Raw genomic sequence first — 22,393 nt, forward strand, 5'->3', positions numbered from 1 at the left:
GAATGTGAAGTTCTTTTACAGCCCCAGAAATCATGTGGGTTACTTATCTACCTCACCTTGTCCCCCTGTGGGCTTGGTCACAGAGTCCTGCATCTCTTAGTTACCTGCTGTTCTAGCTCCACAAAGAATCTCAGCACTACTCTAGCCTCCCCAGGACAAGGAGTGTTGTTAATAGCTGGCAGCGTTCTGGAGGCTGGGAGAGCCACTAAGCAGCCCTGGGCAGCACTAGCCAGACCAGCTCTCACATCTAGGAGCCTCAGGGGTCTTTTAATTCACTTCACAGTAATTGGACATTCCTGGGCACCCAGGACAAAATTGGGCACTGTGAGTGGTTGGTCCTGGTCCAGGCCATGGAAACACTGCTGCAGATTATCACTGCCAGATATACCTATCCAGGACCAAGGACATTGTGGCATTGCTCCAGTCTGGGAAGGAATGCCGAAGAGCCGCCCTCCAGATACATTCTTGGTTTCACCCAGGATGTGCTCCTATAAGGACAATAACAGGCCACTAATTCAGCTTTTTTATTAAGAATTTTGGGTTCCTCAAGACTGGGGGAGTCCTGCTAGAGTCCCCAGAACCCTTGGGTCAACAGAGAACCCAGCTACCTTAGTCCTTTTGTGCAGAACCACTTGAGAATGTTTTCTACTGGACACAGCTGTCAGCTGCCTTCAAAAGGACAAGCATGGAGGGGCTGGGGTTGTAGCTCAGTGGTAGAGTGCGTGCCTTGCACGTGTGAGGCACTGGGTTCAATCCTCAACACCACATAAAAATAAATAAAGGTATTGTGTCCATCTATAACTAAAAAAACATTTTAAAGAAAAAAAAGGACAAGCATGGAAGAGATGCCATTTATGGTGAGGGAAGAGGAAAAATCTTCTAGGAAGGGAAGTGAGGAGAGTCAGAGACGACCCTGAAAATAACCTTGTAAACAGCGAAACAGAGTCTGTAAAATATTCTTCATTTTATCACAAGCAGTGCTCCAACCTCTACAATATGGCACACACCCCCCAAGGGTGGAGCGTTAACATCAGAGCTTACCCCAAACCCATCTGGTGTCAAAATTCTGGGTGAGGTCATCAGAACAGAAAGTCTGATTTGAGTCCCTGTCTGCCATTTACTAGCTATTTGACCTTGTGCAGACTATTTAACTTCTCTGACTCTTCATCTTCTGTGAAATGGGGACAACATGGTGAGGAATAAACTGATATGTATACAGTCTTTACTTAGCTGAGCTACTGTGACAGGTTGTAGCCCCAAGAAGGTGGGCTGTGGAGACATATGCAGTAAAGAACTGTGGTAAGGAGGCAGAGGCAAGATCCTCATCTTTCCTGGCTCTTTGCCTTGTACCTGGAGAACTGACAGGCTTTGCACTGTCAGGTCCCAATTTGGGAAAACTAAGGACAAAGAGTGATTAGGGGCTGGGGCTGTAGCTCAGTGGTAGAGTGCACTGGCTTAAAAATAAATAAAGATATTGTGTCTATCTACAACTGGAAAAAAAAAAAAAGACAGTAATTAGCAGCCTCCATTCTGATATGGAATTCTTGTGTATCTCCAAGTGGCCCTGCCCCCAAGGAGGTCTTTGTTAATAGAAGTCAAGTCACATGACACTCTCCCACCCCAAATTCTTCCACAACTCTGACAGAAGACAGCACAGTCAACAGGAGCAGAGTATATTTATGGGCATGGCTTGGCAAAACAGGCTGGCTAGGAGTCCGGAACAGGGTCAGGAGGATCAGGCTTCCCAGTGGCCAAAGTGGAAGAGTCCCCCTCTTGCTGCTGTCTGACATGCTGACCCAACAGGGCCGTCAGCTGGACGGGCTGGTGCTGAAGCAAGAAGTGAGTCTGGGCCATGAGGAAGGCAAGCCCTCCTACCAGCTCCCCTTGCAGCAGGGACAGACTGGGCAGTTTGGTGTAGTTGATGAAGCCCTGTCTGCTGAGAATGGTATCATCGATGCAGCCACCTGGAAGAACAGAGAGTCAGCTGGGCTCCCCACAAATGCCTGTCTTCTCTAGAAATAATGTCCCAACCCTAGGAATTTGCTCTCCATTGCCCCTCTCTCCCCTCCCAGCCTGCCCAAGTCTGGGTTCCACACCCACTCCCATCAGTAGAGATCTTTACTCTCCCTTCCTTCCTTCTGAAAACTTGCATCATGCATCCAATGGCCCCAACCCCCTGAAGTCAGCATTTCCTAAACTTTCTTAAAAACAGAATCATGGAGTGGAGGGAAAAAACAGGGAGTTATTTGATAGAGTTTCAATTTTACAAAATGAAAATTAGGGGCTGGCTGGGGCTGGGGCTCAAGGGGGTAAAGGTCTAGTCTAGCATGTGTAAGGCAATGGGCTCAATCCTCATCACCACATAAAAATAAATAAATAAAATAAAGGTATTGTGTTCATCTATGACATATACCTATATATGATGAAAAGTTATGGAAGCCAGGACTGGTGGTACACACCTATAATCCCAGCGACTGAGAAGGCTGAAGCAGGAGGATTACAAGTTCAAACCCAGCCTTGGCCCTAAACAACTTAATTAGGCCCCTCTCAAAAAAAAAAAAAAAAAAAAAGTTATGGAGATGGTGATTGCACAATATTATAAATGTATTTAACATCACTATACTTTTTAAAATAGCAGGTGAAGATGTGAGGGGAAAAAAAAAGAAGTGGGTCACATTAGATTGGGTAGAGAGAAGTGATGGGAGGGGAGGGGAAGGGGGGAATGGAAGGACAGCAGAATAAAATAGACATTATTACTGCTGTGGGTATATATGTGACTGCATGACCAATGTAATTCTGCAACCTGTACACTCAGAAAAATGAGATATTATATCCCATCTGATTCAAATGTATGATATGTCAAGATCATTGTACTGTCTTGTGTAACTAATTAAAACAAATTAAAAAAAAAGAGAGAGAGAAAAAAAATATTTAGCAGGGGGGCTGAGGCTGAGCAGTAGAGTGCTCATCTCACATGTGTAAGGCCCTGGGTTTGATCCTCAGCACCACACAAATAAGATAAAGGTATTGTGTCCATGTATAACTAAAAAAAAATACTAAAATTAATTAAAATAGTTAACAGGGTAAAATTTATTTTATTTTTTCATACTGGGGATTGAACCCAGGGGTGTGTTACCACTGAGCTATATCCCCAGTCCTTTTCATATTTTATTTTGAGATAGGGTCTCACTAAGTTGCTGAGAGTCTCACTAAATTGCTGAGGCTGCCCTTGAACTTGCAAACCTCCTGCCTTGGCTTCCCCAGTTGCTGAGATTACAGGTGTGTGCCACAAATTCTGGCTCCTAAAATGGTAAATTTTATATTATATGTATTTTACAACAGAAAAATTTAAGGAAAAAAAAAGAATCACGGGTGGTACTATAAATATGGTTTTTCCTATAAAATTCAAATTTCCTAGGGACATGGGCAATATTCTTTACAGATAAGCACCCTAGTGAGTCTTAGAAGAATCTGGAAAAACTGGTCATTGGTCCAGCACCCTTTACTTCAGATATTTATTTTAAATACCTTTATCTGTGTGGGTTTCAGCACCCACTACATCGCAGACTCAAGGTGTCTGAATTTGCCGTCTCCCACCCCAGAGCCCCCTTTCTGACTTCCTTAGTCTTCCCTCTAGCACAGAAGTGGGGCTGTGAGACAACAGAGGTGTCAAATGACAGTCAGCCCTCAATAACCTGCCTTTGATTCTGGTCCCATCCATGACAGCATGTTCCCTGTAGAGGCCTGGCCCACCTCACTCCCAGCCCTAACTGGCAGGAATGTTTGCTCACCTAGCAGTGGTAGGAAAGGCACACCCTTTAAGATGCGCACCATCTCCTTGACCTTGGGCTCTTCGCTGACCAGCAACATGTTGTGTCCCACAAAAAGGGGCAACAGATTTTGGTACTTGGAATCTTCCAGAAAGGGTTTCAGGACCTAGGATGGCAAGAAAGAATGGCTGATGGGGGGAAAGTAGGGACAAGTGACACTTACCTTAGTCATGGGCCACATCAAGTGAAGGTGCAACCCCTCAGCCCTTAACTGTAGCTTAGGCACCACCTGATTAGGAGGTGGTTTGTCTAGGCCAGCTAAGGGAGGAGTCAGAAGCAGGCTATGGAGGGAGCAGAGCCAACCTCTGTCTGGCAGGCATGAAAGCAAAGGGTGGAAAAGACAGGCCTTGTGACAGAGTCACCCCTACCTCATTGGGAAAGACTTTCATGAAGATCTTGTGTTTCCGCAGCTGGTGCCGTATGGCAAGTTTGTCCTCTGCACTCAGGGCCACATTTTGGCAGACGGCTATCATTCGGTTGTCTCGGAAAACTGCTGCTATCTCCCGACGGAGGAGCCGGATGAGGCCTGTTTCCTGAAAGCAAGAAGGGATGCTGAGGAACATCAGCTGTCTATCCCCCTGGCAGCTCTCAATCTCTCCCAGATAGGCACTGGGGCTTTCGGCGATGGCCAAATGTGCAACACATTGGGGATCAGGTGAGGTAGCTGGGCACCTGACTCAGTGAGGTATAACACCTCCCACTGTAACCCTTCTGTTTTCATTAGCTAATCACAATCTTCAGAGTAGTGCTTTCAAACCTAAGAACTCTTGACCTCCCCAAACAGGTCAGCAGGCTCCCTAGTCAACACTGTTTGACAATAATATTGTGAAAATTACTTCAGTTATCAATCTGACACTGTATTCATATTAAATTATTTTACCAGTTATAAATACAAGATGAGGATATAGTTGGGTGACAAAGCTTGTGCTTAGCATGCATGAGGACCCAGGTTCAATCCATAACACCAATTAAAAGGAAAAAAAAAAGAGTCGGGTGCAGTGATGTGCACCTGTAATCCCACTGCTTAAGATGCTGAGATAGGAGGATTGTGAGTTCAACGCCAACTGTGGCAAAAGTGAGGCACTAAGCAACTCATGAGACTCTGTCTCTAAATAAAGTATAAAATACAGTCTGGGCTTGTGCTTGCCTAGCATGTATGAGGCACTGAGTTCAATTCTCAGCAACACATATAAATGAATAATTAAACAAACAAATAAATAAAGGTCCATCAACAACTAATAAAATATTAAAAATAAAATATAATAAAGTATAAAACAGGACTACGGATGTGGCTCAGTGGTGGAGTACCCCTGAGTTCTATCCCTGGTACCCCTGCCACAAAGAAAAAAAAAAGAAAGAAAGAAAAATACAACACAACTTTTGCACTGTTAGTTTAAATGTGAGACAAAACATTTTTCACAGAACAAAACTTAATTTTCTTTTTTTTTTTAAAGAGAGAGAATTTTAATATTTATTTTTTAGTTCTCGGCGGACACAACATCTTTGTTGGTATGTGGTGCTGAGGATCGAACCTGGGCCACACAAATGCCAGGTGAGCGCGCTACCGCTTGAGCCATATCCCCAGCCCAAAACTTAATTTTCTTAAGAAAATGTTTCTCAAAATTGAGAACCTCAGGACCTAAGAATACACTTACATATCTCTACTACACTGTTTAAGATTTTCTATTTCCCTAAAGCAAAGAATCTAAAATTTATTTAGCTGGGGATGTAGCTTGGTAGCAAAGTGCTTGTCTAGTATTCTCAAAGCCCTGGGTTTGATTCAGCACCACAAAAAAACATTAAAAAAAATTGAAAATAATAAAATATATTTAAAAAGTGGACAACCTAGAAGTCATGTGCTTTTTGCAGAATTCCGTGAAAAAAATACAATATTGTACTAAATGTAGGTTCCAGACCTGCCGTGTTTGATATAGTCGCCACTAAGGCAAATGTGGCTATTTATATTTAAAGTAATTAAAATCAAACACAATTAAGAATCAGTTACTCAGTCACACTAGCTTTATTTCAAATGCTCAGTAGTCACAAGTGGCAAGTGGCTACCATATTGGACAGTGCAGATATAGAACATCTCCTTCATTCCACAAAGTTCTATTGCATGTGCTATTTTAGATTCTTCTACAGTTAAGAAGTAGCATGCCCAAATGGCCTAAGAAAAAAGTATGGGAGAAAAATTCCATACAATTTGACTGAACTGAGAGGGAAATGCTGTGAATAGACTTTAACTGGATTGACCCAGGTGTGGCAGCACATGCCTATAGCCCCAGCTACTTGGGAGGTTGAGGCAGGAGGATCACTAGAGCTCATGAATTCAAGATCAGTCTGGAGGGATGGGTTGTAGCTCAGTGGTAGCACACTTGCCTAGCACTCAGAGGCACTGGGTTCAATTCTCAGCACCACATATAAATAAATAAAATAAAGGTCCATTGACAACTAAAATAAATAAATAAATAAGATCAGTCTGGAGAACATGGTACATAGTGAGATCTCATCTCAAAAAAGCAAAACAAAAAAATAAAGGTCAAGTAATATTTAAGTTTGTTTGCTTTTTGTTTTAAAGATGCAAAACCAAACAAAAATTTCCTAAGTGCTGATGGAAAAGGCCCAGTCACTAAAGTGTGGTTTGCCAAGCAATGCTCCATGGGCTGACCCTACAGGGCCATTGTTTTCACAGGCAAAAACCCAGATGCTAGGTTGTCTTCTCATTCACCTTTGAGGAAGCTGCTCAATGACTCAGAGCATCTCTTCCATCTGACCTAACTCCCTCAGGCTGCAGTTGCTGATGTCCTTCTCTCCTGCAAGAGAAGACAGCTACCTAATCCTTAAGAAGCAGCAGACAACTAGAATACTAGAATTTATTAAGTATACAAAACAAAAGCCACTAAAAAGATACAAATTCCCAGGGCTGGGGTTGTGGCTCAGTGGTAGAACACTTGCCTAGCATGTGTGGGGCACTGGGATCGATTCTCATATAAATAAATGAATAGGATAAAGGCAAATAGGATAAAGATAAATTTAAAAAAATTAAAAAGATACAAAACTCCACTAGTCTTCCTATTTTTTTTAAGGACAGAATGATTCTCTAATTTCTTTAGGAAAACATGGAAGTGTCAACTCCTTTTAAGACAGGAGAGGATTGAGGTGTCACTTAGTGGTAGGGTGCTTGCTTAGCATGCACAAGTCCCTAGGTTTGATCCCTAACATTGCAAAAAAACAGAAAACAAAAACACAAAGATAGCAGAGACCTCTCCCCTCCCCCCACCTGCCCAGGTAGCTTTCACATGCATTTTTTAAATGCCATTACTTTATTTATTCATTTTTATGTGGGCTGAGAAGCAAACCCAGTGCCTCACACATGCTAGGCAAGCACTCTACCACTGAGCCACAACCACAGCCCCCACACACACATTTTTAGAGACAAGAACAGAATGAAGGAAATCCAGGAGGCCATCTAATCCATAGAACCCACAGGCAAATGTAGAATCAAGTGCAGATTTCATCTTAAAGTACTTGGGCCACAGGATCAAGTAGAAATGAAACAATGATATGAGTGACTGTGGTTTGGAGTCCCACTTCACTATGAGAGAAAAAATCATTTTAATCCACTATCCCACCACCAAGTGATGTGTATGCAGTCTCCTCCTTACCTCCTTGGGAGGGCTGGGGGGAGGTGGCAGGCACCTTGGATTGATGGCAGGTTTGGGGGGAATATACTCAGTCACAGCCATCAGCTTCTGACGTTCAAAGTGCATCACACGACGGTGGCGGGTTACGGCCTTTGAGCCATAGCGGACAGTCTGGAGGGTGGGCAGCCGGCCTGAGGGAGGAGATGGTAACACAGTGAAATACAATCTTTTGGAGGCCCTAGTTTGCCCAAATGGAACAAAAGCACACCCTCTAGACAGACACAACATGGCTCACAGAGATAGACAAGGAAGTGCCTGCCAGAAATCCTGAAATCCCAAACCTTCTTTTTTAGTGCTTGATATCTTGAGGCTCTCATTTCTCCAGCTTGTTTTTTATGCAGAATTGGGATAAAAAATGAGAACAAAGGAGAAAATATTTCAAACACATTAAACAAAGGGGGAAAGGGCTCAGCAAACCTTTTCCTAAATGGACAAATAGTAAATATTTTAGATTTGGGGGCTGTACTATCTGTCACTTATATTCAACTATGCCAAAATGTGACCATGGACATTTATGTAAAAAACAGATAAGGTTTGTTCCAATAAAACTTTATTTATAAAATACAGTGACCAGGGGCTGGAGGTATAGTTCAATGGTAGAATACTTGCCTAACATACTCCCGAGTTTAATCTCCAGCACCACAAAACAAAACAAAAATAAAAAACCTCAGTGACTAGCCTTGCCATGATATGCCAACCCCTGGTCCAAGTCAGTGGTTTTTGAAGTATAACCTACCCTCACTCAGCCATCAACATCAGCATCCTCCAGTAATTTGTTAGAAATACCTGCCCTAGACCTATTGAATCACAAACTCTGGGGTAGGGCTTAGCAAAGTGTTTTAGTAAAACCCTCCTGGTGGGGGCTTGAGATATAGCTCGGTAGTAGAAAGTTTCTCTAGCACAGGAAAGGCCCAGAGTTTAATTCCCAGTACCACCAAAAAAAAAAAAAAAATAATAAGTTCTCCTGGTGATTCTGATGCATGCTCAAGTTTGAAAACCATGCTCAAACACTGCCTGTGAGGGCTGTTCCTATCATTTGAAGCAAGGGTGGGCACACATTTATGACCAGTATGCTACCTGACCATTATGCTACTCTTCCACATCTCTCTTCCCTTCTCTCTTCTTGTTGACAAGCAATGCTTGAGAGCACCCCTCAGAAAACAGAGACACTTAAAGCCCTGAGCTAAAGTGACCCCTTCATCCTCAACACAAGGGCCAAGCCTAATGTTTCCCAATTTCAGCCCCTCCCAAGGCTGAGATGGGACCTCAGAAAAAGGGTCTGCTAGAAGATAGCTCTGACAGACAGCATGGAGACCTGCTGGGGCTAGAAGTTTATTGCCAGTGGCCACAAAATCTAATTGTTATAAGTGGCTTTGGAATCGGATGAAATTGAATTTTAATATTTCTTCAGCCACTTACTAAGTGTGACCTTGCCCAGTCACTAAACTGGTCCAAAACTTGTTTCCTCATCTGTAAAGGGCAGATGGTAATCCTTTCCTTACAGGATGCTTCAAAATCTAAATGGGATAATATGTGTAAAACATTTATCACAGTTCCTGGCCTATAAATGCTCTAATTAATTCATTAAACAATTATCTGCTGCATGCCACTAAGGTCAGAAACCATGCTGCCTGCTGGCTATGCTGTATATATGATTCTCTCCTTTCAGAGCTTAACACAGGAGATAAACGAATAAATAAAAGTAAAATTACAGGCTATAATGGGACGAGGGAGTCAGTAAACAGGATACAAGATAAAGAATTAACTGAAGAAACCTGCTTTACAGAGGTCAGAGGGAAAACTTGAGGAAGAGACAATCAGGCTTAGAGCTTCAAAAGGAGGCATAAGGCAAAAGTTCGGGCAAAGACTGGTGCAAACAGGGGAGAGAGCTAAGTGGTGGGGTAAAGAAACCCAAGGTAGGGGGATCGGGACGTAAGGAATAAATGCTTTTGTTGGTGACATCGTTGCTATGATAATCTAGAGTCACAGGGAATTAGATGGGATAAGACCCGCGATCTAGCAGGTGTCAGGGATCACCGGGACATCTCTAGAGTCAGAGACAACCGGAAGTGTCAGAAGTAGAGGAGGGGAGACGAGGGTTGGAGAGCGCTGGCCAAATACGCAGTGAGATCTTACGGGCCGCTCCTTACCCGCCTGGGGCAGGAGACCCCCTCGCAGCATTCCAGCTGCAGCCGCAGCCATCGCCACCGGAAAAACAGACAGAAGCGGTACGGAGCCGGAAGAAGCTAAGGATTATGGGCCAGCGAACCCTGGGGTCGGAAGTGGTGGGCAAATCTTCCGGATAGAGCCGTAATCCGCATGCGCAGAGCGGCACCCTCCCTTCTCCACTTCCTCTCTAGCTGGCGTCTGGTATCCTAGCAACGATACGAACTCTAGGAAACCGCCCCTTTCTCATCCCTCCTACCCACAACCGCCCAATTTGCTGCCAGCAAAGTCTTTCCACACCCCCACAAACTCCAGACCCTTCACCCCTATTTACTTGTCTTCGACTACATCCCTAACAAGTTGTTCTGAGTCAACCCCTTTCCACTGTCTCCCAAGTCTAGGATTCTCTCACCCGCCATTCTCGGTTTGGCCATCCTTAAGAACAGTCCATCCTTAGGAACTTCTCCGCTCCTCTTCGTTCCTCTCTCGCCTCAAGCTAGCAGCTGTCTATTTTACATCATGCCTGGGGGTAAGTAGGGAAGTGGGTTGGTAAGTAGAACAGTTGGACAACGGTAGGGTCAGCCTCCAAGAAAGAGGAAAGACGACAATTGGACTCATGTTTTCACAGCTAAACTTGCCCAGAGTCCAGAGGAAAAGGATGTCTACATTACTGAGGCCCTTATTACTGAGCGGAACTTGACCTACCCTGAGGATGAAGATCTGTCAGAGAAGATGTGAGTGCGTGGGGGGGGGGGGCGTGCACATAGTGACCAGTTCGCTGAACCCTACAGATTTGTCCACTCATCCTTGTTTCTTACTTACTCCCACTCCAATCAGTGATCGTGTCCAATGGTTTTCCCTCCTTAAAATCGTTCCTTTTAAAGGCTGTGGCTGTGGCTTAGCGATAGAGTGCTTGCTTAGCACGTCTGAGGCGCTGGGTTCGAGCCTCAGCACTGCATAAAAATAAATGAATAAAATAAAGATGTTGTGTCCAACTTCAACTAAAAAAATTTAAAAAAAAATGTTCCTTTCAGTCAGGCACAGTGGTGCAGTAGTCTCAGTAACTCAGGAGACTGAAGCAGGAGGACTGCAAGTTCAATATCTGCCTCAGCAACTTAGAGAGACCCTATCTCAAAATAAAAAAAATGAAAAAGACTGGGTATGTAGTTCAGCAACTCTGGCCTCTGGATTTAATTCCCAGTGCAAAAAAAAAAAAAATCTGCTTTCCAGCGTCCTCACTCAGCTGCCTTAGATAAGGCTGTCATCCCTTCTCAGAAATCTTTTTATTTATTTATTTAATACTGAGATTGAACCCAGGGCACTTTATTAAAGTTTTGCTAAATTGCCAAGGCTGGCCTAAAACTTGTGGTTCTTGTATGGCAGAATCCCAAATTGCTGTATTGGTGTGTAGTACTGTATGGCTTAAAATTTTTTTTCAGTTTTCAGTGGACACAACATCTTTATTTTTTTATTTTTATTTTTTATGTGGTGCTGAGGATCAAACCCAGGGCCCTGTGCATGCCAGGCGAGCGTGCTACTCCTTGAGCTACATTATTTATTTAAAGCAATTCTTTTTTTTTTTTAAGAGAGAGAATTTTTTTAATATTTATTTTTTAGTTTTCGGCAGACACAACATCTTTGTATGTGGTGCTGAGGATCGAACCCAGGCCGCACGCATGCCAGTCTGATTCTCCCCAGTGCCATCAACAGAGATAGAGGTCTCCTAGGCAAGCCAGCTTCATGACCTGGACATCACTTCATGGGTCAAGAAGCTGTTCTTGACAATGATGAGAGTCACTCAGCCATCTGCCCCTCCTCAAAACATCTCTTCCCCTCCTCCTCTCTCCCAGCTCTCCTGCTGAAACCATAGAGGTGAGCTTTGTCACATGACTCCACCCAATCTTCTCCCAGGTTTCACACCCTTGCTGAGCTGCAGATTGTCCGCCTGGACCGAGAGGGGATTACCACTATCAAGAACTTAGAGAGTCTCCAGAATCTTCACAGTCTTTATCTACAAGCGGTAACTCTTGCAAGCCCTTGCTCTTCCTTTCCCCTGACCCCTTGTGGACTAGGTCTGTCTAATCCAAAAGCATCCAAACAGGTCATCTTATGCCTTCTTTGATGTTCGGACAAATAGGTCTATGTTCGAATCATTCCCAAATAAATCAGGAATTCTCCTCAGTTGAAAGATTGATCCCTCGGAAAGAGATCTTGAACATGCCCTTGAATTGTTGCTCCTTAATCAGACACTTCTTTTGGTCTAGTTCTTCTTGGTATCTGCCCTAGACTTTTCATATTATACAGCCCAAGCCCATTCCTGTTTTGAAGAAGAAGAAAATTGAAGATTCCTCTACACCTTTTGGATCCTTGAAGGCTGCTAGACATTGGTGGTGGTCTTCAGACTCCCCCAGCCTTCATATTCCCAGCTCCCTTTCAGTTTCCCCACAGAAAGTCTTCAAATCAAATGATTTTTAAAAAATTTTTAAATATTTATTTATTTATTTTAGTTTTCGCCCACAACATCTTTGTTTGTATGTGGTGCTGAGGATCAAACCCGGGCCGCACGCATGCCAGGCGAGCGCGCTACTGCTTGAGCCACATCCCCAGCCCAAATCAAATGAATATGTGCTCATTTTCCCCTTTTGGCATGCAAGTCACCACCAAGGCTTTTTTTCCATTTTTCTAGTGGCCCTTGATTTCCTTCCCTGATTCCAAGGTCCCTCTTTGGCTGTGGGGTCAGAAAAGGGTACTTCAAACCAGTTTATCCAGCCCCAAGTTTATACTTTTAACCATCCATCCAAAGAAAGCCAATCATCTCCCAAAGATAGTGACAACCAGTCAGGAGTGGGGTTGTTCCCAAAGTGCAACATCTCCAGCTTTAAGTGCAGCTGTGATACTGGGGCTTTGTCCCCTTACAGGGCTCCCCACCCAACTGACAGCTTGGTTTCCTCCATTTTGGTTTCTTCCTGCAGAATAAGATCCAGCGAATTGAGAACCTGGCTTGCATACCCTCCTTGCGGTATGTGGCTCAGGTGGGGGAAGGAGTAAGGAGTGGGAGGGGAAACACGGCAATACCCCAAGAACCTGCTCAGAGCTTTCCAAGCCTGGCTCTTGATCAGCCTTGATCAGCTCTTTCCAAGCCTTGCTCTGCTTCCTCTACTCCCATAGGCCATGTGTCCCCACTAGTCATCCAACTGCCTGACAGGGGGCCCAGGTGTCTGGAGTCTTCCTTTCTTCCTCAACAGTCCTGTCTCTGCCCCCCACCCTTCCTTCCCTAGTTTCTTGTCTCTAGCAGGAAACAGAATCAGGCACGTGGAAAACCTCCTCAACCTCCCATACCTCCAGTTTCTGGACCTCTCTGAGAACCTGATAGAAACGCTGAAGCCGGGTAGGAACACCCTAGCCCTGGCTCATGGCACATGTCCTGTGTGGGGACCTCCCTTTCTGCCCTCCTCCGCCACCTCCCTGTGCTTGTGCTCAACACAATCCTGCACATACACTTCATCCTCGGAGGGTGCAGAGTTGGTATGAGAGCCTCAATCCCTGTCTCTCCATGTGCAGATGAGCTCCCCCAGAGCCTTCTCATCCTCAACTTGACTGGCAACAGCTGTACCAAGCAAAAGTGCTACAGGTGAGGGACTGAGGGTGGGAGGAACAAGGTCCTGGTTAAGTTCCACCTACTAACTCCACAAGGGCTCCTTCCCAGCTTGCAAACCTGGCATTGCCCATGGCCCCTGCTCCTCCAGCCCAACAGTTCAAGTTTGCTCCTTCCCCATTTCGTTCCCATGCTGCACAGGAGCCAGCCCTTAGCTCTTTGGGGCTCACCTGAGGCCCCACTGCTAGACCATGAGCTGCTACCTGTCCAGGTGTGGATGCTGTGACATGTGTCCTTGTGTCCTCCCAGGTTCCACACCAAGGATGCCTTCCTCAGTAGCCTCTGCTCTTACTGCCTTGCAGGGAGATGGTGCTAGGAGCCCTGCCACTGCTCCTGGACCTGGATGGGCAGCCTGTGTCGGAGCGCTGGGCCTCAGATGAGGAGGACAAAGCCTCTGATGGTGACGATGAGTTCCCGGAGCTGAGTGGCCCATTCTGTTCAGAGCGAGGTGACACTGTTTTCCATGGCTTGCAGCCTCCCCAGAGCCCAACCTATGGGGTCTGGAGGAAGCTAAGAGGGCGGTGGTGTCTGGGGAGTGGCCTCAATCTCAATCAGCATCTGCCCCATGGGTGGTAGAAAGTGCAGCCAGGCCAGGTCCTTGTCCTGGGCATGCAGAGGACTCACTCCTCCCCATTGTCAGCCTTGGGCTCCTCCCTTCTAAGGATGTGTGGTGCGGGATCACCCAGAGACCTTCCAGAACCCAGAGGGCCCTCCTGCTGAGCCCTAGGCTCCAGCCACCACCCTGGCCCCTCCCAGGCTTCCTCAAGGAGCTGGAGCAGCTGAGCAGACACCAGGAGCGCAGGCAGCAGGAGGCCCTGACAGAGCACCTTCTGAGGATGGAGATCCAGCCCACCCTTACTGAGCTGCCCCTGCAGCACGGGGTGCCCGAGGCTGGGGAGAGCAGCCCTTCTGTCACTCCAGAGCAAGGAAAGGAGTCACCCCCTGAGGCTGCCTCTTCACTCCAAGCCTCATCTCCCACCAAGAAACCATGCACTCTGGTTCCCAGGGCCCAGCCAAGCTCTGTCCAGGCAAGGAAGGGGGCCCCAGCAGCAGCAGCCCCCAAAGCCTCTCTGGTTGGGTCCCTTAGCACAACCAAAACTGCAACCAAAAATACCAAGAAGTGACGTGTGGCCTCCCTATGTGAGCTTCCTCTTGTCCTCTTGCCCCTCACCTGTGGCAGGAGCCCCTCCCTGGTAAACTGTCTCTAGGCTTTTCATGTCACTTGGTGGCACCTCAGGGGAAGGAACCAGTAAATAAAATAGCAACCTAATTCTAAAAAACTAATTTCTTCCTTCCTTCCTTTTTTTTTTTTTTTTTTGGTTTGGTACTAGGGATTGAACCCAGGTGTGCTTAACCAGACACATCCCTAGCCCTTTTTTTGTATCTTATTTATAAAAGACAGGGTCTCCCCGAGTTGCTTAGGGCCTTGCTAAGTTGCTGAGGCTGGCTTTGAACTTGTGATCATCCTTCCTCAGCCTCCTAAACCACTGGGATTATAGGTGTGCACCGCCATGCCCAGCTAAAGAACAAATTTCTAATCTTCCAAAAGGCTGATATCCCTCAGGGTCCCAGTTGGCGTCACAGCTCCTGAGTGTGCAGGAAGTGGGTGCTGCCTCATGGAGGAGGCCATCTCTCAGGGTACACCTCACTGCCCCTCCAAGGGTGTGTCCTTCCCAGTTCTAAGCCAAGGACCCAAGCCTATGGTCCTAATTGTCCCCAGACAGTGCTGAGGGTGTAGCTCAGTGGTAGAGTACTTGCCTAGCACATGCAAGGCCTTGGGTTCAATCACAATAAATAAATAAATGTCCTCACAAATAGAAGCCAGCTACCACACAAGGCATGATCTTTGATCTTAATGTGCACACACATATGCACCCACACAAAAAAAATAACACATACCCACACCATTAGGGATGTTTCCTCCCTGTTCTCACATTCCCTCCACAAATTTCATGGCTAATCCCTATCACCTCTCTCATTAGAATGTGCTGGGTAGAGCTAGGTGTGGTGTGCACACCTGTAATGTCTGGGATTCAGGAGGCTGAAGCTGGAGGATTGCAAGTTTGAGGCCAGCCTCAGTAACTTAGTGAGTCCCTAAGCAATTTAGCAAGACCCTGTCTCAAAATAAAAAATAAAAAGGGCTGGGAATGTGATTAAGTACCTCTGGGCTAAATCCTGAGAGAGGAAAGAAAATAAGGAAGGAAAGAAGAAAGGAAGGAAGGAAGGAAGGAAGGGAGAAAATTAGAAGGAAGGAAGGGAGGAATAAAACAAAAGAAGGAAAGAAGAAAATTTTAAAAATGTGTTGGTGTAGCAAATTTAGGTCTGCCCTTTGCCCTCACCAGCCTCTTGTGCCCCACTGAACCTGGAATTCAGCTCACTGAACAAGAAAATAAACCACATTTATTAAGGCCAAGACTGTATCAGCCACACAGAACAGGCCAAGGGGCAGGAAGGAATTGCCCCAAACCACCATCACCTCAGGGCAGCTGGGGCTAGGATCCTGCCCCGCCCTGGGCCAGGAGGAGCTAAGTGCTCAGCTCTGTGTAGGCCTGGCTCTCCCTCTCCACGAAGGCCTGGAAGAGGCCACCCAGCTCCTGGTGGGCTGGGGTCTGCTCACCAGCCAGAAGCCCCTGTGCAGCCTCCAAGCCTTCCTGCTCCAGGTCCCGCTGCTTCTGCCGCAGCTGCTGCCCCTGCTCCTGCTGGAAAAGGCCAGAGCGGGAAATGTATCTCAGGAGGAGAAAGCCAAGGTCACCACCCTGTCCATGGCAGCTGACTCCAAGAGTGGGGCCTCTCTCCCAGCTCCTTATTTCCAAAGTGCCAGTTGGTGTGTATGCCCTATCCCCTGGGGTTACCTGCTCACTCTCCATCAGCCCCAGGGCCACCTGCTGTCCACGGTAGAGCATGTGACGGCGATCCACTTGAGTTTGGAATCGAGGCAGGGTCCGAACAGGATCCTGTGCTCCAAAAGTGGGGGACAGCACCTGGGGGGCCTGAGTCGCCCCCACCCCAAAGATGAAAGGTTTGAACACTGACCTAATGGAACATGGACAGCAAGACTGAGGTGGCTCATCTCCTGTCGCCTCCCCTGCCTGGTACGCAGCACCCCAAACCCTCATTCTTCTCACCTGGACGGGTCTGGTGTGGCTGTGAGGAAGTGGACACAGGGCCGCGTGGGATCCCGAGGCAGGATGGACACCATGCTGGCTGTGGTTCGGAAGCCTCCAGAGTCCATACAAATGCCACTCTCTTTGTTTCTGAGAATGCCCATCATCACCTCTGCTGTGATGTTCCCTGCCAAGAAGGAAAGCGTGAGGTTCCCAGCAGAGGGAGAACTGTGGCCCTCCTGGGACCCCACCCACCCACCCACCCACACTCACAGACCTTGCCATTTCTGTAGCAGTTCCCGCCCAGCCCGGAAGCGGGCCTTGGCAGCCTCCATGCGCACAGGCTGCTGGGTCAGAGAGAAGACCTGAGCAAAGTCAAAGGCGCCCTGCCCACTCCACCAGCCCTGGGCCTGGGCATGGCTCCGAAGTTCTGGATGTTCAGCTGAGATGTCCGTGCCAATGCTCAGCTGGTTGGAGATGTTTCGAGCACCCGCTATGGAGGAGATAAGGGAGTTGTTCATTTATCATGAAGTACCCATTGTATGCCAAGCTCTGGGCTAGGTGCTGAGAATATGATGGCGACAAGAACACCCTACCCTCATGGGGCTACAGAGGTAGAGGAGACAAAATAATCACAGAGATAAATGCAACGGCGAGGAGGTACCTGCTTGCATGTAAGGAAGAGCCTAACTACCCAGGGAAGTCCAGGAAGGCTTCCCAGAGGAAGTGACAGGCTGACCCACAGGAGGACTTAACCAGGTGAAAGGAGGGGAGAGTCCCTATAAGGGTTCATTTCCCATCTCCTTGGATGTCCCCAAAGGTTGGCACCTGGATGGTGTTCCTCTCTGTCCCACCAGCTCTACCACCTCCAAAGGGGAACAACTTTGGGAGGTGGGCCCTGGCACTAGGCCCCTCACCCTGGATCCTCTGTGCAGCCCACAGTCTCCCAGCTGTCTCCAGCACCCATGCCTCAGTCCGGTCAGCCAGTAGAAAAGTGTTGTGGTAGCAGAATGGCATGGGGTCCTCCCGGCAGCTGCCCCCCTGCCCATAGCACTCCAGCAAGCCTGTGATCACATGCAGGGCCTCCTGGGCAGTGCTGCCCCGTTCTAAAGCCAGCCTGGCAAAGAAAGGTCAGGGGACAGAAGTGGCCCAGAGATATTTGGTAACAAGCCCAAGTCACATAGCAAACCCACTGGCATTGGTCATATTAAACACAATTATGCCAGTGGTTTCTAAGCTGTGCTCTGAAAATTCCATAGGAAGGCCTGAAACAGAGAAGTGCCCTGAGCCCCAAACTTATCCTCCATCAGAGCTGCTCTATCAGTTTTATAAACCTGGATTCTACATGAGATTTCAATTGAAAAAAAAAATTTACTCTTATTAAAAAAATGTAAACCAGTGCCATCCTATTTCTGGGCCAGGACAGGCTCCTTATCAGACTGAGGAGATGGGGCCAGGAGAGAGGAGGGGCAGGGAAGCCTCCCCTGGGAGGGCATAAGGGCAAATTCAGCAGAAAGGAGTCTGTCCCTAGGAACCAGATTCGGGGAGGGAGGAAAAGGGAGATGGAGGAGGGAAGCATCCACACCTGAGCAGGTCCATGCCCAGCAGGGCTTCCCCCTCCCCAACTGGCTCCTTGGTCCACACAGCTTCGTTGCCAATGCAGACACCATGCTCATTGGCACCCATCTCAGCTCCCCACAGCCAAGAAGGACGACTCAGAATCACAGCATGTGTCTTCGACACCTGTTCCACCTCAATGTAGGTGCACTGGAGGCAGAAAGAAAGGAAACATCCACTCAGAAAGGGCCAGAACCTACACTGTGCAGGCACTTTGCCAATCACCCAAGGTATTGTCCTTGGGAAGGTCTTATTCCCATTTTACAGCTGAGGAAACTGGGGTCCATTGGCTAAATAATAGGCTTATGGTCCAGGTTGGTAGACTTGAAGCTCATATTTCTTTTTCACCACATCTGACAACCTCCCAAGTGTAGAAAGCAGAGGAAGAAGGTCTTAGAAGAATGCCTAGAACTGCCACCCTTTTCAGTATCTCATAAGGCCTTACCCACCTGGAGCCGGCTCCCAGGGGGGTGAGTGCCTGCTGGTACAAACACCACCTCCTGCACCTCGTCCCGGGGTCTGTCTGAGTTCTTTGCAAAGATCACAGCCTGAATGGCAGAGGCCGGAGGCATGGAGACCAAGCAGTCGCAGGAACAAGGGGTGTCATGGATTGAGGACGACATCTGTGGAGAGTGGGGGACGACTGTGTCCCTTTCATGCCACCTTTCCATAATCCTGCCCACGTCTCAGGCCTAAGGCGCTCTCACCCCCAACATGTGTATACACAGGGAAGACACTGAACAGCGCGGACACTTGATGCCTGGGACCAAACAAACCCAGCACATGGCTTGGAGTCAGCTGGTGGCGCAGAGTCCTAGTCTGAGTGTCCTGCCCTGGTAGTCTGGGATAGAGTGGTACGGACTCACTGGCTCTCCCACTTCTCGCTGGTGTCCCACGCTCATGTGCATGCCCAAAGACCCGCCCCTCTTCCATTCACACCCTTTCCATCCCCAGTACCGTATACCCCTCACTCTCACAGCCTCCAACGCCCCCAACTTGGTCACCGGAGCCTCCTCCTCCGCTTCGTGTCGGGTGGATTCCAATGGACGGAAGCTTCTAGGTGACCTGGAAGGCCTTTGGCCCCGGAGGCGGAGCCAGAAGATCGCACCTGCGGTTCCACTGTTTTCCACCTGGGTGCGCGCGAACACCACTTCTCGGAGCGCAGCGGTTTTTCAAGTCCTGCGGGACTCCTGCAGCTCATTACCCGGGCGCCCCTCATCTGATGGGGTCGCTGTGGGGAGCTAGAACTGGGAGTAGAAAAGAATCTGCGTGAAAAGGGAAGCTTCCTAAGAGATCGGGACTGCTGGGGCATTTGGAAATTAAGGAAGAATCTCAGTTACTTGAGTCCTATCTTGAATTCCAAAGTCACAATCCCAATGAGCTATATGAGGGGTCACAAGCTAGTAGGTGTAGAGATAATTCCTTTTTATAAAAAGGCACAAGGACACATACGCATATCGTCCCACCCCAAAAGTTCTCTCCTGCCCCATAATGCTTTTAAGAATATAGCTTTGAAAGGAAATTTAAAATTTTTCTAGTCCAAAGCTTTGGTGTGTTTTACATATAGTGAAACTGAAACAGCAAAAGAAGCGTCTTGGTCAAGGGGAACAGACACATCCCAGTACAGAGATGGATCATGATCCCAAATATTCTTTTTTTTTAATATTTACTCTTTAGGATACAACACAATGCCTTTATTTTTTTATGTGGTGCTGAGGATCGAACCCGCGCCCCGTCGGGGCTAGGCAAGCGCTTTACCGCTGAGCCACAATCCCAGCCCCATGATCCCAAATATTCTGACTTCCAGTTCATTTTGCACTATAAAACATTTCCATAAATCCAGTGGGGTGGTGCAAACCTCTAATCCAAGCTACCTAGGAGGTTGAAGAAGGAAGATCTCTCAAGATCCAGGCCAGCCAACCTGGACAGGACAAGGAAACGGAAAGACCCTCTCTCTCATAAAAAAAAAAAAAAGGTCTGAAGATCTAGCATTTACAGTGATAGAGGGTTATATCCTTAGAGTAGCCTTTGGGAAGCCCTGGGTTCAATCTCCAGTACCAATAACAAAAATAAAATTATCTCCATAGCCAGAATTTAAGCAAAATTCGTCTCACACACTTTTGCTTCATGGAGCCCTCCAGGAATGTGGAATGGGGTACATTACAGACTAGGTACTTCCCGGGATTGTATTGAATCTGTAGGTCCCTTGGGGTAGTATAGACACTTTAACAATATTAATTCTTCCAAACTATGAACACAGAATATTGTTCCATTTGTGTATGTGTGCGTGTATTCTTTGATTTCTTTCATTAATGTCTTAGTGGTTCAGTGTATAGATATTTCCCTGTACTTTGTTAAATTTATCCCTATTTGTGTCAGGCGCAGTGACGCTCGCCGGTAATACCAGTGGCTGAAGAGGCTCAGGCAGGAGGATTTCAGGTTTAAAGCCAGCCTCAGGAAAAAGCAAGGTGCTATACAACTCAGTGGGACCCTGTCTCTAAATAAAATACAAAAGGGCTGGAAATGTGGCTCAGTGGTCAAGTGTCCCCGAGTTCAATCCCCGGTACCAAAAACAAACAAAAAAGACCTCTATGTTATAAGCTATTAGTAAATGGAATTTGAAAGGAAAGTGACTACAACACTCGGAGCGACCAAGAGATCTTTATTGCAGCAATGCAAAAAGAGGAGAAAAGAGAGAGAGAGAAAGAGAGAAAAAGAGCAGTGGAAGAGAGAAGTGGGGTGAGAGAGAGAGAGCGAGATGGGAGGGGGACCAGCAGGAGGGAGTTTTTATAGCCAAATCTAATGGGGTCTCTGGGTCTGTGAGCTGCCTTGTTGGTGTACAGTGATTGGATCATACAGTAGTTGCTAAGAGTGTCATCTTCTGCCTTCAGACCTAGGGGGCAGGGGGCAGATGTGGGTTTCCATTGCACCAGACGGGTGGGGATCAAGTGTTCAGCCTTGAGTAGGATTGAGTATTCAGCCTTGAGTGGGGTTGAGTATTCAGCCTTGAGTGGGGTTGAGTGTTCAGACTTGATGCAAACTGGTGATAAAGGACCAGACAGAGGGGGGTTTGAGTGCCCAGGTTATCCTGCAGCTAAATTCATTCAGCCTGCCCTACAGACAATTTAGTTCAGCCTGCCCTGCACCTAACTGGATTATTGATTTCTTTTCCGGATAGTTTATTGTTTGTATAGAAATGCTACTGATTTGTGTGCGCTGACTGTATCCTGTGACTTATTAATTGATTAGTTCTAACAGTTTTTTGTGGAGTTTGTTTCCCAAGATTCTTTTCAAGCCTACACTGCTAATGTGCTGAGCGGTCAGGCAAGCTAGGCTTTTTGGGACGGTGAGGGTGGTTTTTAGTGCATCGTTGGGGAGGGGCTGTGAGGATGCTATTGGTTGTCATTGCAGCAAACGTCAAAGCTTTGCGTCCCCCAAACCGGTTCACCTTCTGCACTTCCTCGGATTGCCCGCTGGGTGGCGAGAGCAGGTAAGAGAAGAAAGAGAAAATAGACTAGGAGAGAGCATAGCGCAGCCTCAGGCTGCAGTTGGTAGGCTGCCTTCTCCGCTGTCAGATTTCCCTTCCTGACTTCATTTCCCCACCCTACAGGGCTTTTACTTCACTTCCCAGGAGAGGAGCCCGCCCAAAGAGGTCACCCATAGGGTCAGCCCCGAAGCTATTTCCCTAATTTCCTCCCAGCAACGCCAGGATCATGCTGTCTCCGCACCACATCTGAGGGGTCAGAGGTGGACTTGGGCTCCAGTCAGGGGGCCCAGGCCAGCCAGGCAGCATTGCATACCAGCAAGCAAGCATCAGCCCCACCAAAGGCCCCCGCTAAGAATGCAGGTCAGCGGGAGGAGCTGCAAGGGGAGGAGGAGCAGCCTCAACCCTGCCCAAACAGGCCTAGCCGGCCCCACAGCTGCCCTCCTATCCCTGGGGGCAACCTGTGGAAAAAGGAGGGGATTCTGGGCTGGGGATGTGGCTCAAGCGGTAGCGCGCTCGCCTGACATGCGTGCGACCCGGGTTCGATCCTCAGCACCACATACCAACAAAGATGTTGTGTCCGCCGAGAACTAAACAATAAAACATTAAAAAAAAAAAAAAAAGGAGGGGATTCACCAGGCTTCTGGGGTCTTATTCCCCCAGAACCAGGAAGACAAAAAAGGTGTCCAGCAGAAGTGCTGCAGGTATGAGGTCACAGAGAAACACACCTGTTCCTCCTCTTCCCAAATTGCTCCATCCCAGAACAGATAGAAATAAACAGTTGCCCCCCCCCCAAAAAAAAAGTAAGTCTGGTTTCCTCTATAACCCTTAAA

The 22,393-nt window shown here is 47.4% G+C and overlaps 3 protein-coding genes across 8 annotated transcripts; 1 reads left to right on the plus strand and 2 right to left on the minus strand.

Moving 5' to 3' along the window:
• Positions 1–1,657: 1,657 nt before the first annotated feature.
• Positions 1,658–9,840, minus strand: Mrpl10 (mitochondrial ribosomal protein L10). The gene is made up of 5 exons (XM_005321742.5): positions 9,685–9,840; positions 7,496–7,665; positions 4,199–4,363; positions 3,792–3,936; positions 1,658–1,964 (listed from the first exon to the last, which is right to left on the minus strand). Exons 1-5 carry the CDS (start codon positions 9,734–9,736, stop codon positions 1,708–1,710), a joined length of 789 nt encoding a protein of 262 aa, XP_005321799.2. The 5' UTR covers positions 9,737–9,840; the 3' UTR covers positions 1,658–1,707.
• An 8-nt stretch (positions 9,841–9,848) lies between these two features.
• Lrrc46 (leucine rich repeat containing 46) lies at positions 9,849–14,639 on the plus strand. The gene is made up of 8 exons (XM_005321953.5): positions 9,849–10,229; positions 10,329–10,434; positions 11,612–11,720; positions 12,673–12,719; positions 12,979–13,088; positions 13,262–13,331; positions 13,658–13,803; positions 14,112–14,639. The coding sequence occupies exons 1-8, from the start codon at positions 10,220–10,222 to the stop codon at positions 14,477–14,479; spliced, it is 966 nt and encodes a 321-aa protein (XP_005322010.1). The 5' UTR covers positions 9,849–10,219; the 3' UTR covers positions 14,480–14,639.
• A 1,094-nt stretch (positions 14,640–15,733) lies between these two features.
• Scrn2 (secernin 2) lies at positions 15,734–19,180 on the minus strand. 6 transcript variants are annotated; one of them, XM_078042144.1, is made up of 8 exons: positions 19,054–19,180; positions 18,526–18,699; positions 18,045–18,226; positions 17,377–17,576; positions 16,737–16,952; positions 16,481–16,646; positions 16,208–16,388; positions 15,734–16,054 (listed from the first exon to the last, which is right to left on the minus strand). In XM_078042144.1, the coding sequence occupies exons 2-8, from the start codon at positions 18,697–18,699 to the stop codon at positions 15,881–15,883; spliced, it is 1,293 nt and encodes a 430-aa protein (XP_077898270.1). In that variant the 5' UTR covers positions 19,054–19,180; the 3' UTR covers positions 15,734–15,880. The 6 variants fall into 6 exon arrangements, with proteins under 6 accessions (XP_077898270.1, XP_077898272.1, XP_077898271.1 ...); XM_078042146.1 differs by having other exon boundaries at positions 19,041–19,176; XM_078042145.1 differs by having other exon boundaries at positions 19,034–19,175.
• Positions 19,181–22,393: the final 3,213 nt, after the last annotated feature.

This window comes from Ictidomys tridecemlineatus, chromosome 3 (assembly GCF_052094955.1).
Source record: "Ictidomys tridecemlineatus isolate mIctTri1 chromosome 3, mIctTri1.hap1, whole genome shotgun sequence".
Classification (NCBI taxonomy): domain Eukaryota; kingdom Metazoa; phylum Chordata; class Mammalia; order Rodentia; family Sciuridae; genus Ictidomys; species Ictidomys tridecemlineatus.

Excerpts from the sequence above, each read along its gene's own strand:
- Lrrc46 (XM_005321953.5), top strand. Across the intron at positions 12,720-12,978 it reads GCTTGCATACCCTCCTTGCG|TTTCTTGTCTCTAGCAGGAA; the intron begins GTATGTGGCTCA and ends TTCCTTCCCTAG. Across the intron at positions 13,332-13,657 it reads ACCAAGCAAAAGTGCTACAG|GGAGATGGTGCTAGGAGCCC; the intron begins GTGAGGGACTGA and ends ACTGCCTTGCAG.
- Mrpl10 (XM_005321742.5), bottom strand. The coding sequence starts at position 9,736 with ATGGCTGCGGCTGCAGCTGGAATGCTGCGAGGGGGTCTCCTGCCCCAG. Across the intron at positions 4,364-7,495 it reads CCCCCAGCCCTCCCAAGGAG|GAAACAGGCCTCATCCGGCT; the intron begins GTAAGGAGGAGA and ends TCTTGCTTTCAG. Across the intron at positions 1,965-3,791 it reads GCCTTTCCTACCACTGCTAG|GTGGCTGCATCGATGATACC; the intron begins GTGAGCAAACAT and ends CTGTTCTTCCAG.
- Scrn2 (XM_078042144.1), bottom strand. The coding sequence starts at position 18,699 with ATGTCGTCCTCAATCCATGACACCCCTTGTTCCTGCGACTGCTTGGTC. Across the intron at positions 18,227-18,525 it reads CCCCTGGGAGCCGGCTCCAG|TGCACCTACATTGAGGTGGA; the intron begins GTGGGTAAGGCC and ends TTCTGCCTCCAG. Across the intron at positions 16,953-17,376 it reads GGCTGCACAGAGGATCCAGG|CGGGTGCTCGAAACATCTCC; the intron begins GTGAGGGGCCTA and ends TCTCCTCCATAG.